At 38.4% G+C, this 19225-nt stretch overlaps 1 protein-coding gene across 1 annotated transcript; it reads right to left on the bottom strand.

Moving 5' to 3' along the window:
• Positions 1-7289: 7289 nt before the first annotated feature.
• On the bottom strand, positions 7290-9375 carry LOC110938473 (probable carboxylesterase 18). Its single transcript, XM_022180787.2, has 2 exons — positions 8518-9375; positions 7290-7796 (listed from the first exon to the last, which is right to left on the bottom strand). The coding sequence occupies exons 1-2, from the start codon at positions 9085-9087 to the stop codon at positions 7356-7358; spliced, it is 1011 nt and encodes a 336-aa protein (XP_022036479.1). The 5' UTR covers positions 9088-9375; the 3' UTR covers positions 7290-7355.
• Positions 9376-19225: the final 9850 nt, after the last annotated feature.

The raw sequence follows: 19225 nt of genomic DNA on the forward strand, positions 1-19225 counted from the left end.
ATCGAGGCGCCATCCGATCGGTGACCAATCCGACCCTTGTGCACTTTCCTCTTTTGGAAACCCTATAAATACCCTCCTGTTACATCATTTGTGATGAGACAGCTTCTCTACTCGACCAGCCGCACTCCAGCCTCCTTTCTCTCGATTTCTCGTGATTCTTATAAGTTTCCAACCTAAATCTTGTACTTCTATGATCTACACACACCCCACCATCTTTTTCACCTTTGAATCTTAACTTTTAACCGTGAAATCAGCGGATTTGAGGTGTTCTAGGATGATGTCATCATGGAGTTCTTATAAACTTCAAGATTTGGCTTCATTCCACCAAGAACAACTTAGATCTGAACGATTTCCACATAAATAAACAATGATCTTGCATAGATCTGAACATTTTCAAGGTTAAAAGGATTGAAAGATGGTTTTCCAGCTTTCTTTCAACTCTTTTACACTCCATGCACTTAAAACCGATAGAATTGGAGCTTGTCCTGATCTTCTACTCATTCTTAGTGAAGTGTTGGTTCAAGATCTGATTTTTATCTAAGAGGCAACTGATTCCGAGCTAAACGTGAACAACCATCATGAACCAGTAAACTAATCGGACTTGGGTGATTCCTGTTCGATCGGAAGACTTAGGAGTTGACGAGGTTCTGTTGTTTAATGCGTTATCATATCGTCTCGAGCAAATCGCAAACTTCCAAAACTTAACAAATCTTCAGGTTGTAAAAAGATCAGATCGCGGGACGGATCGCCGTCCGATCGGATTGCCATCCGATCGGATTTCCATCTGATCGAACAACAATCCGATCAGATTGCACTTGAGTATTTCAACACTTAAACAATTTTCAAACATGTTCAAGGCATAATCAGTTCTAACGGATTGCCACCCGATCGGTAGACCATCCGATTAGATGATAACCCTGCTGTGAACTTGTTCTATGAGAAATACCTCGCCGGACGGATCGCCATCCGATCGAACCGCCGTTCAATCGAACGACCTGTTAAAAGATAGTGTTTACTTGTTAAAAGATATCTGTGAGTATACTCGATCCCTTTTTGTTTTACGCACTTTTGGGTGTTACATACGTTATCAATATTCAATCACATCAATCACACAACCCAAACACTATTTATATGCTGACCATTATCGCAAGTTACGTGTTATTCGATGAATGCTTGTATGTTATGTTAACATAGTGATTGTTGCCTGACACCTTATCAACGATAGTACTATAGTTTGGACTCAGCACCTGTCGTGGACAGGGGTTGTTAAGGGCTTTACTTCACGTGTCCCAGTGGGGATATGTGTTGCGCATTCTACAACTCGATGTCACGTCTGTGCATATTTCTCTGTCGATAACCTACTAGCTTTCACTTTACTACATGTTACATGTTGGTTATGCGTAAACGATTTCGAACTCTATTATACTATGAAACTTGTATGCTCACTTTTACACTATGTATATTGACCTTATTTTAACGTATGTGGCAGGTGTTTGAATGCTTAGAATGCTGTGCTTGCTTGCTTTTCATGGAATCAAGTAGTATTGAGAGTCTAGAAACAAAGACAATTTATTTTATTTAAATCTGAGTTGTCGGAACATGTTATTCGTCTTTGAGATACCGCTATCTGTAATAACTTACTTGCTTAATAGGTTATGGTATGGGACATAATGTTAACTATTCGGTAAAGTAGTTGTTATGGAATTTCTCTTGGATAATCTGTTTCGCTCAGTGCCGCGCCCCGATGTTTCCGCCATCGGTTGGGGTGTGACGTGTTATTCGCGTAACTGGCGAATATGTATCAAATAATCTAAACATTCTTGTTGTTTATATCCTTTGATCACCAACCTTGCCTTGTACTTATTGATGGTTCCATCTGGTTTCATCTTCTTCTTGAAGATCCATCGATATCCTAGTGGTTTACATCCTTGAGGAAGATCCACTAGTTTCCAGGTATGATTTTGTAAGATAGAGTCTATCTCACTTTTGATGGCCTCCCTCCACTAAGGTCCTTCTGAGGAATTCACTGCTTGTTGGTACGTTTAAGGTTCCTCTTCTACCATATAGGTTAGAAAGTCAGGGCCAAAGGTTTTTTCAGTCCTTTGTCGTTTACTTTTTCTGATTTCAACTTCCTCAGTCTTAGATTGTTCTCGAGGTTCATTATTTGCAACCTCATTCTCTGGAACAAGTTCCTCTACCGGTCTAGTGAAACTCGGTTCACTTTTACCTAAGCATGGGAACACATGTTCAAACCATGATGCATCCTTAGATTCTATTATGGTGTTGTTTCATATTCCAGGGTTCTTAGAATCATGCACAAGAAAACGATATGGACCATAAGGACGGGTGTATCATAAAAATACACAATCCACTGTTTTGGGTCCAATAAGTAGGCGCTTTGGTGGTGTGCCACCACCTTGTTTAGACACCTCCACACTCTCAAGTATTTATATGGTGGTGTCTTTCCCGTCCATAATTCATATGGCGTTACATTTTTCTTCTTATTGGGTATCATGTTCAATACATAATTTGCCGATAAGATTGTGATCGGAGTGTCGCGCCCCGGTCAAAGATAATATTTATAATCCCAAATTACCCTTAACAATGTGTTAGTGGTAGTAAGGGGTCGAACCACGAAGAGTTTATGGTTTGTGTGTGGTCTTGATTGATTTTAGGTGTTGTCACAATTTATGAAGCTTGCTAACGATTTTACTTTGATTACTTGTTTGGTTGAAAGGTGTTGGATTGCATCGACAATTTGTTTAAACTAATTGACTACTAAAAACTAGATCGATTGCAAGAGACTTGGTTTGATAACTTAAAACAATGATTGAGAAACAAGGTTCCCACCTGGTTCAACAATTGCAAAGCCTAGGGTCGCTAACCATTTTTAAATTGATTCAATTGAACATGTCATTAATGGATTTCTATCACGAAGCTTAGGTGCCAATTGCTATCAACGCGTATAACGGACCGCAATGCACTTCGTTACCTCAGACAAGTAAAACCTCTTGAAAGATAAGGTACAAATACACAAACTTATTTCGCAAAGTCAAATTTATCATCATTCGACAATTCACAAATTTAGTTCCAATGTAAGACAATTATCAATCAATTCAAAATACAATTCAACTTATCACAAATCAACTAAAGAACAATTAGCAAACCCTAAACCTTAAAAAGTTTACACCGGTGTGAAACCCGCAAGAGTTAGCCGCTCATGGTGAACGGAACTTGATCAATGATGGATTAAGACTTGAACTTGAACATCTTGAAGCCTTGAAAGTGATGAAGATGGTGGCTAGGGTTTGGGATGGATGATGGTGATGAACGGATGGAAGATTGGAGGATGATTAGGGTTATGGAATGAAAATCGATGATGAATTCGGATGAATGTGGGTGAATAATGATGATTGGTTAGATGATTCGGATGATTCGGGGTCAATTGGAATGATTGGGGATGAAAGGGTTTGAGTTCTTGGCTCTAAAGTAGTGTTCTAAGCTTCAAAAATACGTAACTTCCATTAAAAGACCAAAAAATTGGGTTTTAATTCTTCCAAAAACGCAAAACAAAGGAAATTCAGAAAAATGCACTTTCTGGGGACACTAGCCTACGCCCCCTGGCGTCGCCGATGCCCCCATAAATTGCATTTTTCTGCTGACGCCCTAATTCGCTGTCTACGCCATTTCTTGACGACGCCCCCTGTAGGGTATATTTTTCTATTTTCTCATTTCTCGCGTTTCCAGATGATCCCTTCGCTCTCGGTGCTCCGAATAGCTTCCAAATAGCTCCTTAAATTCTGTTAGACCTGCAAAACACAATTCTAATCAAAAGTAGGCTATTCGAAACTAAAAGCTATGTAAAAACATAAACTTAAACATATTAGAACACCGGTATTCGACCACGCATCAGATTGCTTCCCCCCCCACATGTTTTAGCCTATCCAAGAACTTATCATCATGGCATTCATCATTTCTTTCAAAGTGCGATTTTTGCGTTCCGCGATGCCATTTGATTGGTGGGGAGGGGGGAGTAAGGAGCCGTGAGTTCATGTATGATTCCATTTTTTGCACACACATCAATGAAAGGTGAAACATATTGACCTCCTTGGTCGCTCCTTACGATTTTGATTTTCCGATTTAGTTGATTGTCAACTTCGGCTTTAAACAAGATAAACTTATCTATAGCCTCGTCGGTCGCTCCTTACTCATAAGTAAGTACACAAAGCAATACATTGTACTATCATCAATGAACGTGATGAAGTACTTGTTCTCACCAGGAGTAGGAATTGCTTTTAGATCACACACATCCGTGTAGATCATCTCGAGGGGTTCGGTGATTCGTTTAACCTTTTTGAATGACGATCTCGTTTGTTTTGCTTCAACGCAAGTCTCACATTTATTATTTGAGTCGATGTCGAATGTTGGTATGCAATTAAGTTTAGTCAAATGACGTATGTAATTAAAATTAACATGACCTAGTCTACCATGCCAAAAATTAGAAGACTCAAGCAAGTAAGCAGAACTAGTAGATTCTTTCATTCCATTCACAACGATTACATTTAGTTTAAACATACCGTTGAGGGCATAGCCCTTACCAACATATACACCATTTTTGGTCAACACGACATTGTCCGAATCAATCACCATTTTGAAACCAAACTTGTTCAATTGCCTCCCCGACACAAGGTTCTTACGAATTTCTGGAACATACAACACGTTGGACAAGGTGAGTTCCTTTCCAGAAGTCATTTTCAAAATCACATTCCCCTCGCCTTTGATTTCAGCCGTGGCGGAATTTCCCATAAAAACCTTTTCTCCATTAGTCACCTCCTTGAAGGTGCTAAACAGATTCTTGTCAAAGCATATGACGGGTAGCCCCCGTATCAACCCACCAATCCTTGTGGTTTTGCCTAACCAAGTTAACTTCCGTGACCAAAATCGAGAGGTTCGTGATCATAGAAATGAGGTTATCAACCTCATGAACCATGTTCACTTGTCAAGCATTTTCCTTCTTTGGAAGCTTGCATTCGTTGGCCTTATGGCCTTGCTTTTGACAATTGTAGCAAGTTCCTTGGAACTTCTTTTTCCCAACCCCCCCTTTAGGACCAAGGTTGGAGCGTTTCCCATGAACTTTTTCCCACCCTTCCCACCGTTCTTGTTTCCCTTCGAAGATTGGCCATGTTCAACAACATTGGCCTTTGCTGTTTCAGGACTATCAATCCTTTTCAAAGCAACTTTGTTATCTTCTTCAATGCGAAGGCGAATAACAAGATCTTCAATGGTCATTTCCTTTCGCTTATGCTTGAGATAGTTCTTGAAATCAACCCAGCTTGGTGGTAGCTTTTCAACAACATTTTTCTTTCTAACACCCGTACGTTTATACCCTATGAATCTGTCCAATATTCTCGCCTTAAATGTTTGACCCTGAAAGTCAAACAACCCTAATACATTGACTTGGCAAAGTCAAAACTAGTAATTCATGCACATTTACCAATTCGAAGGTAGGATTTCATAAATGAATCATTGAAATTAACAAAACATAAGTTATAAAAATAAGTTCGATAACTAAAAATGATTTATTACATAGGGTGGGAGTTGGCTACAAAGTCTATTTTCCTACAAAATGTAAAAAGTCATAAAACACCATAATGTCAACCATAAAACACACTCAAAACCCACAAATAATATAATGAAGATTACCAAAACATCATATTTGTTGGTTTTGTGTTCGTTTTGGATGATAAGGCTTTGATTATCGAATGACTAACATTAGCGTGTTTTATGTTGATTATCATTTTGTGTTTTATATTCATAGTTGTACGATATTGTGTTTGAAGTTTTTAAGGACTGTTAGAGTTTGGATATTGTGTTTTAGTGAACTTCACTATGTTATTTGTGGGTTCTGAGTGTTTTTTATGGCTGAAATTGTGGTATTTTATGACTTTGTACACTTTGTAGGAAAAATGGACTTTGTAGCTGAACCCCATCCTTATTACATATAATAAATCATGCTAGTGTTGATACAAATTAATTATATAATTAGATAATAATTATGCTAGTGTTGATGCAAAAGCCATCTTGGTCCAGGTTGAACGTCTAGCAATGGCACGTCAAGGATTGAGTTATCAAACACAATGATATGCAAGTGAATGACCATCTTTGGGTAGGTAGCAATGACCCATAAGTGATTACCGCTAATAGATCGTAAAAGTATATGAAGCATTGTTGGGATCGACATCGGTTCTTGATTGCGGTTCGGGGATGGGCTTGCAGGTCTCGCCGGCGGCAGTGGCTTTCAGCCAAGATGAAAGCTTGAGGAGGTGCGGACAACGGGGTGTAAGAATGAATCGGGCGCTATTTACTAACCTTGCTAAGTTATTGACCGTTATTTTAAAGTCGTTGACTCTAACGGCGTTGGGACCCATGGTCCAACATTGAGGCAAATTAACATACGCGGATGTAAAATAGCAAATCTTTTGAAATAGGGTGTAAAGTTGCGAACCGCCCTAAACCACAGGGTGTAATATTGTAGTTTACTCTTTAAATAAATTCATTAACTTTTATAAAAAAAATATATCATAAAATGAATCATTTTATCCTATAAAAAATAAAACGACCTTTTTTAAGTTTGTTTTGATATACGTAATGATTGCATGATTATGTTTATGGTTACATTTTTGTGTTATTATTTGATGTAGCGTGTGATACGGAAACGAAGATCAAACACGTTGATTCAAAGAATAACCGTGTGTTCTTCCCCAACCCTTAAGATTCCACTCAAAAGGCACGGAATTTGAAGTGAAAAATTGATTGTCTCAAATTCAAGTCTAAACTTTTCATTAGCTTTAGCAACATATAAATAGAGACCGAAATTCGAAAATGGGCCTAGAACACACTTGGGCCAAAAACTAGAAAAAATAAAAGTCCAAAAAACCCACTAAAAAACACAAAACATAAAATAACTCATGAAAATAAGCGTTTTTTGGCCCAGACGATGACCCAAACCGCCGTAGGCTGTTTGCAGCAAGATGGAGCTCGTTCTCACGTTCGTTTCGCCTGGTCGCACGCCCAAAACGGACCCTCGTAGCCCAAGTTAGAGCCATTTTAGTGAAACCCCTTTTGTTACACGATCTTGGGCCTCCAAATACAAAATAGCCCGCTCCTCCACACTTGGGCCCGCATAATTATTCTTCCATTTCGTAGGTTTTGCACGAAAAATCATTTTCTTATTGTAAGTATATATAAGGAAAAGCTTAGAGTAATACAATTTCATAATAGCATTCAATAAATCAGTTATTTTTTTTGTTCCAAGTAGACCTTTCTTCTATGTCTTGTACGTGTTTTATAGGTATTTACATTGGAGCTGAGCATGCCTTTAACAACACCTTGTGAAGAAAGTCCTTCACTTCCAAAATAAGTTGGTCCGATTCCGGCAACTCAGGGAAGAAGCAGAAATCGTGAAACATGTTTGGGTAGTCCACCAAGTATGCTTCTTTCCCGGATTTCTTGAGCCACTCGTAGTACCTTATTTGCCAATCTCGTAGAATATCAAACCCAGCCACAACCACCATGGTTGCTGGAAAATCCGTTTTTGATATGTCCACGCTATTGGGCCCGCTAACATTGATGATTGGATGGTCTCGGTTGTAGGGTTCACCTAGCGGCATGAATGCGTTCCATAACCAATCTGTAAGTTTCGTTGACAGGATAGGCGCTGATCCAGCCAGCCGTATCTCAGAATCTGTTCGCTCCTCCCCGCCAAAGAATGGATGGATTGCCACTAGCCCGATTACCTGCAAAATAGTAGGCTTTCATCAGCAGGTATGGTTAATCTAAGAGTAATTACCTTAGAATCTGTTTAGTTATCTAGTTACTTTTTATATTTCATGTGGTGTATGACATGCTAAACAACTATTGCATTATGTTTTTTTGAACGAATTGCATTATGTTAATCTCACAAAAAATATGTATAATAGGTTTGGTTCAGTCAGTTCGGTTATGTCACACACCAAAACTGAAATGGAACCACATTTTTTGGTTAATTGGTTATGACTTAACCGAACCATCAGTTAATTGTTTGGTTCGGTTAAGGGGCTGTTTGACAACTTCTGAATGGTTAAGTGCTGAATCAGTAAGAGGTCAGGTCTGAACCATTAGGAGTCAGTATAATCTTTAACCGTTCAGATGCAAATGTCTAACCAATTCAGATTATAGGACTTAACCATTCAGATTCAGTATAATGCTTAACCATTCAGAGGCAAATGTCTGAATCATTCAGACATCTGCTCACGAAACAAATAGTCTGAACCATTAAATGCTGAACCAAATGTCTGAACCATTAAAAGCCCCATTAAAAGATAAACAAACAGCCCCAACTTACTTAATTTGGTACACCAAAATTGAAATGGAAGTATGGAACTATAATTTTATTGGTTAAGGCTTAAATGACACTTAATTGTTTGGTTTGGTTAAATCAATTAATTGGTTATTTCGGTTATTTGCTCCCAGCCGTACCAGGAGTTGTTGGAAGTTAGACTGTGAAGCTCTTAGAACAACATGATGAGCTATGTGTCCGCCAGCGCTATCACCCGCGATAAAGCAACGTGAAATATTCGCATTCTCCGGCAACCATATCGACCTGTTTTCTTCATTGTCAAGAAATTTCAGCACATCAAACCCATCTTCATGTTGCGAAGGGTGTCTATGCTCCGGTGCAAGACGATAATCAACAGAAACAACTATCACATGCAATTCTCTCGCAAACCTGCAGCAAAAATCGTGGGTGATCGTGGCATCCGGGGAGACAGCAACATATCCACCCCCGTGAAAGAACACGATTACTGGAAGATCTTCAACCGTGTACTGTGTGGGGACAAACACGCGGAACCAAAGCTTGCGAGTTGGATCCACCATGACATCGTATGTCTTGACACCGTTGATTGGTTTGGACGACGGCGGTGTCCGGAAGTCTACGAGTTTGATAAGACAGCGGTTCACCGTGCCGTCTTTCCGGGTAATTAGGTGTAACCCGGTGTTAATTACCCAGAGTAATATTCGTGTTTTCCAGGGCAAGGTAGATGTCATTGAGAGATGAAAGAAAATTAATCAAAATTCATATATTTATGATGCAAAATACATGAGGTTAGTTAGTTATCACACCTAACTGTATGGCGTTCTTGACCATGAGTTCATGCTCGGAAAAACGTGGTCTCCCCTTGGAGGTTAAAAGTGGTGATATGTATGTGGTTTAAGAAGATAGAAATTTAAACAACCTTCATGAACTCCGATAGAACTGATATAGAATATCTTTCCTGGATCCGAGAACTTTTAATTCAAGACAACAAATTATAATCATGTCCAAGACAGCAAATGTAAACAACCTTTTTTTTGGTATTACATGATAACGAGTTGACGTCAATTTACATGTTGCAGTGAGGTATTAATTATTAATGCTTTATGAAAATTGTTGTATTGTAATGATTAGAGCTTCATCAAGATTATACTTGATAATCGTCAACATTCAATTGTTGTATTAGTATTACTTAACAACATTCGTATTTCAAATTAACACTTACTCATTAAGAAAAAGATGTCATTGTCAGACTTCATCAAGATTATACTTGATGGGTCAAGTTATTCTACAAAGGATTCTAATTGTAAAGAGTGTAAGAAAGATTTATAGAGTGACAAGTATCCAATAACCTAAAACTAAACCCACTACATCACCACCAAAAACCTAAACACCCACCCAAAAACCTAAACCCCCCCTCCCCCGGCAAAAAAAAAAAACTATACTTCACCAAAAAAAACCCAAAAAAAACCTAACCCCCCTCCACCCCCCACCCCCCAAAAACCTAAAAAAGCCTAACCCCCCCCCCCCCCCTCCAAAGAAAAAAAAAACCTAAAAAAAAACTAAACACCCACCCCCACCACCACCCAAAAACCTAAACCCCCACCCCTCGGCAAAAAAAATTTTTTTTTTTTGGGTAAGTGATGTGGGGGGGGGGGGGGTTTAGGTTTTTGGTGGTGGTGGATGTTTAAGGGTTTTTTTTTTTTTTTTTTTTTTTTTGTAGTGGGGTTTTTTGTGTAGTGGGTTTTTCTAGGTTATTGGACACTTGTCACTATATAAATCCTTCTTACACTTCTTACCATTAGGATCCTTTGTATTTGATCCTAATCCTATACTTGATATTGAAATTTCGAACTACAGAAACGTAATTTCATCTTTCACTTATCTTTTCGTTTTATTTATATCAATAGTACGTTGGTTATTTTATTTCTTGAGACTTCCATAATGATTTAATTCGAAAAAATTCGTTGTGATCATCATAAACATATAATGTTCTTTGTCAATATATTACTAATATAATTCTTTGCATATAATTTGTTTACAATAGGTACAGTGTTGTTGGATCATATGATATAATTCAAATCGAACATATTTCATTAGGTGATGATTGTTTATTCAATTGGTCAAAAATGAATTCGAGGTTATTGTTTACGAAGCTCCAGCAAGCAGAAGTATTAGAGTAATAGGCTTTCAATTTATATTTCTAACCAGAAAAACATATTTCCTTCATTTACTTTTCTTTTCGGTAATTTTAGATCTATAGTATGTTGGTTCGTTGTATTTTCATCTTGAACTTCAGATTTCCATAATAATTCCATGCGTACAGTTTCTTTATAATCAGTATAAACGTAATTCGTTTTTTCAAACAATAAAAAACATAATATTTCTCAACATCGCAAAATTCACAGATGTTAACACTAATTTAATTTGATAAATCTCTAAACATGCTTCTACAATGCATTTAGAGTGTATGGTAATTTTAGAAAAAAATGTTATCACTAAAAAATGTTTAGCAGATAAGGTGAATAAGATATTATTCTCTTTGGCTCTTTGCTAATGTGTGCCTTTGATCTGTTCAAACACTATACACAACATCATAGTTTGTAAAATAATGATTATATTTACGATAAAAGAATAAGAGAGATTAATTCTACGAAATATAGGAGACAAGTTTAGTCTATTTCAAGATTAATGATACAAAATTAGCAGGAGACATTTTTTTAAAACTATTGGGTGTGGTTTGGTTAGTCCTCAAAGAGACTACCCGTTACGTAGGCGTCACCTCAGCAAGGGTGGAGGACCATCCCCTTGGGGACTATCCAAGGGTGTGGAGGGGAAGCAATGACTACCCAAGAGTTGTACCTTGTGCTTATTCATTTGTACCCTGCAAGGAGAGAGAGGGAGAGAGCAAACTTGAGGGGCCCACCAAAATATAAGCAGCCAATCACCAAGCTCGTCCCAACGTCCGAAGAGTGTCGCTTGCGCCACGACGATCCGAAGGGGGGCGGTGTGGGACGACGCCGACGACCCAATGACCCGGGGGGGGGGGTTCCCCACACCCTTCCGTCTAAATGTCAAGTGCAAACATTTAAAGAAATAAATAGAGAAGTTGTATTATGGTCTTTTCGCAGTTGAACTCTTCCCTTCTTGATTTTCAAACGGCTAAAATTTTTTAAGATGTTACCATTTAAAAAAAATTACATCGTATTAACGAACATTTAATTCTCTTTAATTCGAGCAGCCTATTGTTATAGCTTTCTTAAAAAAAATTATATGATTTTGAATACCCAACACATAACTACGTGATTTCGAATACCCATTACATGATTCAATTATAGTATGTGAAACCGTTGTAAAGGATTATGTAATTACGTAACAATACTTGACTATGCATTTATTACATGAGTACGTGATTTTTGAATACCCATTACATGATTACGTGATTTTGAATACCCAACACATGACTACGTGATTTCGAATATCCATTACGTGTTTTCATTCTAGTATTTGAAACCACAGTAAGTGATTACGTAATTACGTAATAATAGTTGTGTGACAACTCGAAATTTCACCCTATGCATTGGCCCATGAATTGTCTAATACGTGATAAAGTTGTGAGTTTAATTGTTTAATATGTGATATCGTTGTGAGTTAAATGTTTATTATGTGAACGATATAAATTAGTATACGTTATGCTTTTGGATCGCCAAACATTCCGAGTCACACATTTCGTTACCATCGCACACCTTTCTGCCCTTTTGGATGTTCGGGCTCGGTCCAAGACCTCTCATGATAATGCACCGTCAGATAACTCAAGCCCAAACCCGCCACCCGTGACCCATAGATTGGCAGCTTTGCCATTAGTTATGGCAGCCCAACTGAATGGGCTTGAGCCCATCAGCATGGCCGGCCAAAGAAGGAACCAGGTCTTGAACTATCATGCAAATATTATTATACGTAAACTATCATACATTTTATATCCTAATCGAACTCTCGGCCCAGGTCTTGTCAAGCCCAAACCTTTATCAAATACAATACGCATTTAATGTTCCTGATTAAGCTTAAACTCAAAACAAACCCCTGCCCCCCTAATATACTTTACGTACAACAGAAGGAAACCCCCCACCCATCGTCCCTTACATCGAAAACCCTAGGAGAAGCACCGTTCACTGCCGATTCTTCTTCTTTCCTTCTTCGACGCACCGGAGCTATCACCCAAGATCACCACCGGTAAGTGTTCGTAGTCTCACATTAAGGTTTCGTTATCGCGGTGTCGGTTCGATGTCAGCATCGTTTTATGCCTGTTTTTCGTTATGTGCATATGTATGTAGATGATGTTGCATATTAGATTAGTAGAGATATTAGACCGTGATTGTGAAGTTCGTGCCATAGGACCGAGTATATAAGAGTTCCGACTCGACTCCGTTTAAAGCCATAAAACCCGTGACCGAATCTGTGTAACCTGTGATATGTGATGGTGTACGTGTATAAACAAGTTCCGTTTCGAGCTCGGTTCCAAAGAAGAACTCGTATACTATCATGCGTGTCGATATATTTTTGTTGATAGTCAGGAGTTTTAGGAGACGTTATCGATGATGATAATCGCGGAATTCGGAACCGATTAGTGTGATGTACTGGTCGAATCGTGTATGATAGTAATATACTTGTGTTAGAAAACTCGTTATGATGATTTTATGAATGTGATTATATGTTCGATTGCATGAGTATGTGTAAGTAAAAGGTCGGAATTGGTCTTGTTAGGAGCTGTGTTGATATAGGGGGATCGAATATTAGTAGGGGTGCAACAATTTATACGTTTAATCTTGATGCTTGATTGTAATAAAGGTGCGACGGATTAAATATGATTTAGGGAGGTGTGTTAGTGAATACGTTTGATGATACTGATCATATGTGATGATTAGAGCAACGGTTCCGTGCTTGCGTAAATATGAATGAAGGTTGTATGTGTTAGTTATTTGGATAACGATGATGATGTATGTTAGTGGCTTTAAATAATGGTGATCGTAAGATCTGGGTTGTCATGAGTGTACAGCTGCGCAAGCCTAGGGTACAACCTGGTCATGCACGTTCGTAATGTTGATAGGATGATTTTATAGTGTTAAGATAAAGGATAGTAACAGCTTAATGATCATATTTGCTGCTTATATATGAGCATCGAAAAAGAATAAATAAAACTTGATAATTATCTTGAATGTATAGTTGCTGTGATCATCGACTGTGGTTACCAGAATGTATCACATGCATCATTAGTCAACATACAAGTTAGCGGCCCAATGGGTGTCAACCATTGAAGAAATCGGTCCAGTGGGATCCTTTGGATGATTATAATTGTCGGCCCAAAATGGTTTTCGGCCCAAGTGTTTATTTTGTTAACTTTATTAATTAAGTTACATATGATAACTCTGCTAGTCTCTTGGGGATATAATTAACTTTGTTAATTAAAGTTGCAACACTGTTAAGTATGCTATTTCTGTCAAACATGCTAACTCTGTTAAGTATGCATGTAACTTTGTAAAAATGTAATTCTGTTATATATGACAATCCCGTTAACCTTGTTAACTCAGTTAAGTGTGTTATTGGATAGTTATATTAGAATACACTGTGAATGACACTATGTGAATCATGAATTAAGTGAACACTGATTGAACTGTTGCATGTTGGTATATTGAGGACTTGATTATTTATTAATGTATGTGAGTTATATGTGAACAGTATGTGGATTGTAGAATATGAAGCATGACTGCGGTGTACAAAATTGTTAGCGTATGTGTGATAATGTGTGAACTACTCGTGTATGAAACTGATTTTTAGTGGTAACCATGGTAGGATTGGTTTGTGCAACTTGAACAAGTAATTAACCATACCGAGCAAAACTAAGGTGAGTTCATCTTTCTTGAGCATGCGTCCCGGTGGTTGGGACAGTCAGTGGGTATTCCTGGGAGGGACAAGTCTTTTGGGTTAAAACGGGAATGTTGGATAATATACTCTTCCTATCACCTTTAAAGTCCCTCCGTGTTGTTTGGTTACCAGGAAGGTAACATGGTATTAGTTAGTAGCGCTACTTAGGTTTGGCAACCTCACCCCGTTCCTGGGAGGACGGGTGTTGAACTAATGACCTAGTCATGACCAATGCTTTGATAGGAGCATTGGAGAAAGGGCAAAATAATCAGAAGCCGTCTTGTATCGGGGTATTATCAACATTGTTTTCATCATTACTTTCGGATTTAACTTCAATGGATTAACTAAATACTTGGTAACCAACGTTTTCGTAAAACTATGAACTCACCAGCGTTGTCTGATACACTTGTTGCATGCTCGCAGGTCGTTAGGTATTTTGGATTTGGGAACTTGCTGTCTGGAATAGCGGGAGTGGTCATGGGTCGACAGGATGGATTTATGTGACTGATTTCTTGATACTATACTTTGATTTGAAACAGTTTAACTTCGTTTACTATTTGCTTCCGCTGAACTTATTGGTTTTCGTTTAAACGTATTGAAGATGTTTTTATTAATAGTGGGGATTTTAATTATAACTTGTATGGGTTCAATGTAATTGGTGGCTCGTTATTGGTTCGTCACACGCCTGTCAGGGACACTCCCTAGGTGGTATTTTGAGGGTGTGACAGTTTGGTATCAGAGCCATTGGTTATAGTGAACTTGGTTTTAAAACGTTTTCATAAAACCAGACTATAACCGAACAGTACCGAAATCGACCATGACACTCAGCTCCAGACTGCAAGGTTCGTTCTCATTTACTATTGCGTAGTATATCTAGTGTACACTTATGTATAACATTACCCGTGAATGCACACTTGGCACAACTGCATGAGCCCTTATATTACCAACCCCTATTATGTGAACTGTTAGTGTGACACAACCCTTTGACTATTGTGATTCTTGATCCTGTGAACCCTTTTTGCTGCTATTTGAATGTGGGGAACCTTTTAGCGCAAGTTAAGAGGCACTGAGATAAGCATGCAAATCGCCTTATTATTATGGGTGCACACATAATCATAACGCGAGGTGCATGCAAGTCCCAGTGAGGCTTAACGAGCGTGGGAAGGGTTCTGCCCTATTGTGTGTAAACTTGGTAGTTTGTAGATTTCAATGTGATACTCGACTTTTACCTCATTTCGACCCTTAAGATAGTTCCCTTCTCTTATTTAGAACCATGAGTGGACGTGGAGGAGGCCGAGGTGGTGGACGTGGTCACATTGCTATGACCCAGGCCGAATTACCCGACTTGATCAACACTCGTGTAGCTGAAGCCCTAGCGGCTTACCAGGCTGGTCATCTACTACAACCAACTGCGACCAAAATATCACGATCAATATCAACTGAAAATCTCTTTTTTTTCCTCTGAACGAACGAGTCAAGATGATACCAGTCTGAAATAGGGATTAATGCCTAACTTGAGTTTTCATCCAATCGATTGATTGAATTGCTTGAATCACCTGTTCCAAGAAATTATATTTTCTTTCTCGAATTCTTACATACGATGGCGTCACCTTTGATCTTCGATAGGGGTGACTGCACCAGTTCTGATCGCCGGTAGCGATACCATATATAAACATACATCTCTTACACTCACTTTATCGCATTCACATACTTTGCTTCGAGTAAATCTTGGTGGTGCACCCAACACACGTGATTTTAGGGTTGAGCATTTTAGCCTGTAACAAACTACCCTAACACATTTCCAGTTCGGTTTATTTCGTTGACCCTTCGTTTATGATGTACGACATTCGTCTCAATTCTGGTAAAGCTCTAGATATACATTAGATACACTTGCTTCGTGAAGTGTTGGCTACTTAATATACAATATCCATGATAACTAAATACTGCCTTTTTGCAAGTCCCCAAATTCGAAGGCGTATAGCTCACCCAAGTTATATTTAGTACAACAACCCCCCCCCCCCCGGTCGCACATGTTAAATGCATCAGGCAATGCCATACAGATGTATGACACACTCGTATTTCAACTTTTGTGAGCATCTCTTGAGCTTAGCATAACTTGTCACAACATTCTTCATTATCAAGCTTCTATTAACTCAACTTGTGTTTCTACTTAAGAGTAAGCACAAAATTGACATGTGTTAGTGTTTTTCCTTTGTTAGCCTAACTCGATCTCTAATTAAAACCCCAGTATACGAATTCACTCCAATGAATCATATTCTCTCCAAGCCATAGTAGCTTCACCTACTAAATCATTAACATTAATATCACTTCGGTAACGGCAACTATACCTGGAAACTAGGTACAATATGAACAGCATCTTACTCGCGAAAGGAAACTAAATCACCAGAATTTAATACCATAATTCATTTTGAAATTGCATCATTTCTTACTTCCATGCATACTTACATTGCAAGCGACTTCCAATAACTTTTGATAGTCACACTTATGTGCACCAACTCTTGCTGAAATCGATTTGTTGCTACGACAATTGGCTACTCCATACCTATATATATATAATCTCCTATAAATTGTACGAATGAACAATTGAATCTCATTGTCATCAGCTGTTATTTCAATCATGTAGTTTGATCTTATCTCATTTCATTTTACCGTCATATGCCTTCACGCTCTCTTTAGCAATGAACTCGCAACTATCATTTTAAAATATCATGATTCAAATTTTCGGGACGAAAATTCTTTCAACAAGGGGATGATGTAACACACGACATTTTTAGTTTAACACAATTAACACAAACTCTGTTACCTCAAACACTCATTCATGCATAACACTCACGTAACGGTAATTCGGGGAATTACGGAATTACACATGGGTTGTACTCGAACGTTGATGAACAATTAGAACACTATTCCTGAACAAATAAAGAAATATAACTTATGTGAATTTATATGTTATCTGACTTTATATGCTATATGACTTATATATTATTTAGTGAACTTTCGTGAAACCGTATTTAACTACGTGTTTAGTGAATTATCGACAAACTCATAGTTGGAGTCTAGAGTACAATATAGCCTAAATTTCGAGGACGAAATTTCTGTAACATGGGGAGGATGTGACACCCGAGCAAAATCCGCAATAATCCTAATTTCCTCACTTCACTCCTCAGTTCTTACTTGTCAAATTTCGGGACGAAATTTCTTTCAAGTTGGGGATGATGTGACAACTCGAAATTTCACCCTATGCATTGGCCCATGAATTGTCTAATACGTGATAAAGTTGTGAGTTTAATTGTTTAATATGTGATATCGTTGTGAGTTAAATGTTTATTATGTGAACGATATAAATTAGTATACGTTATGCTTTTGGATCGCCAAACATTCCGAGTCACACATTTCGTTACCATCGCACACCTTTCTGCCCTTTTGGATGTTCGGGCTCGGTCCAAGACCTCTCATGATAATGCACCGTCAGATAACTCAAGCCCAAACCCGCCACCCGTGACCCATAGATTGGCAGCTTTGCCATTAGTTATGGCAGCCCAACTGAATGGGCTTGAGCCCATCAGCATGGCCGGCCAAAGAAGGAACCAGGTCTTGAACTATCATGCAAATATTATTATACGTAAACTATCATACATTTTATATCCTAATCGAACTCTCGGCCCAGGTCTTGTCAAGCCCAAACCTTTATCAAATACAATACGCATTTAATGTTCCTGATTAAGCTTAAACTCAAAACAAACCCCTGCCCCCTAATATACTTTACGTACAACAGAAGGAAACCCCCCACCCATCGTCCCTTACATCGAAAACCCTAGGAGAAGCACCGTTCACTGCCGATTCTTCTTCTTTCCTTCTTCGACGCACCGGAGCTATCACCCAAGATCACCACCGGTAAGTGTTCGTAGTCTCACATTAAGGTTTCGTTATCGCGGTGTCGGTTCGATGTCAGCATCGTTTTATGCCTGTTTTTCGTTATGTGCATATGTATGTAGATGATGTTGCATATTAGATTAGTAGAGATATTAGACCGTGATTGTGAAGTTCGTGCCATAGGACCGAGTATATAAGAGTTCCGACTCGACTCCGTTTAAAGCCATAAAACCCGTGACCGAATCTGTGTAACCTGTGATATGTGATGGTGTACGTGTATAAACAAGTTCCGTTTCGAGCTCGGTTCCAAAGAAGAACTCGTATACTATCATGCGTGTCGATATATTTTTGTTGATAGTCAGGAGTTTTAGGAGACGTTATCGATGATGATAATCGCGGAATTCGGAACCGATTAGTGTGATGTACTGGTCGAATCGTGTATGATAGTAATATACTTGTGTTAGAAAACTCGTTATGATGATTTTATGAATGTGATTATATGTTCGATTGCATGAGTATGTGTAAGTAAAAGGTCGGAATTGGTCTTGTTAGGAGCTGTGTTGATATAGGGGGATCGAATATTAGTAGGGGTGCAACAATTTATACGTTTAATCTTGATGCTTGATTGTAATAAAGGTGCGACGGATTAAATATGATTTAGGGAGGTGTGTTAGTGAATACGTTTGATGATACTGATCATATGTGATGATTAGAGCAACGGTTCCGTGCTTGCGTAAATATGAATGAAGGTTGTATGTGTTAGTTATTTGGATAACGATGATGATGTATGTTAGTGGCTTTAAATAATGGTGATCGTAAGATCTGGGTTGTCATGAGTGTACAGCTGCGCAAGCCTAGGGTACAACCTGGTCATGCACGTTCGTAATGTTGATAGGATGATTTTATAGTGTTAAGATAAAGGATAGTAACAGCTTAATGATCATATTTGCTGCTTATATATGAGCATCGAAAAAGAATAAATAAAACTTGATAATTATCTTGAATGTATAGTTGCTGTGATCATCGACTGTGGTTACCAGAATGTATCACATGCATCAT

This window comes from Helianthus annuus, chromosome 6 (genome assembly GCF_002127325.2).
Source record: "Helianthus annuus cultivar XRQ/B chromosome 6, HanXRQr2.0-SUNRISE, whole genome shotgun sequence".
Lineage (NCBI taxonomy): Eukaryota > Viridiplantae > Streptophyta > Magnoliopsida > Asterales > Asteraceae > Helianthus > Helianthus annuus.

Bases quoted from the DNA above. Each gene is read 5' to 3' on its own strand.
- LOC110938473 (XM_022180787.2), bottom strand. From the start codon at position 9,087: ATGACATCTACCTTGCCCTGGAAAACACGAATATTACTCTGGGTAATT. The intron at 7,797-8,517 runs GTACGGCTGGGA...ACTATTTTGCAG, and splicing joins CTAACTTCCAACAACTCCTG to GTAATCGGGCTAGTGGCAAT.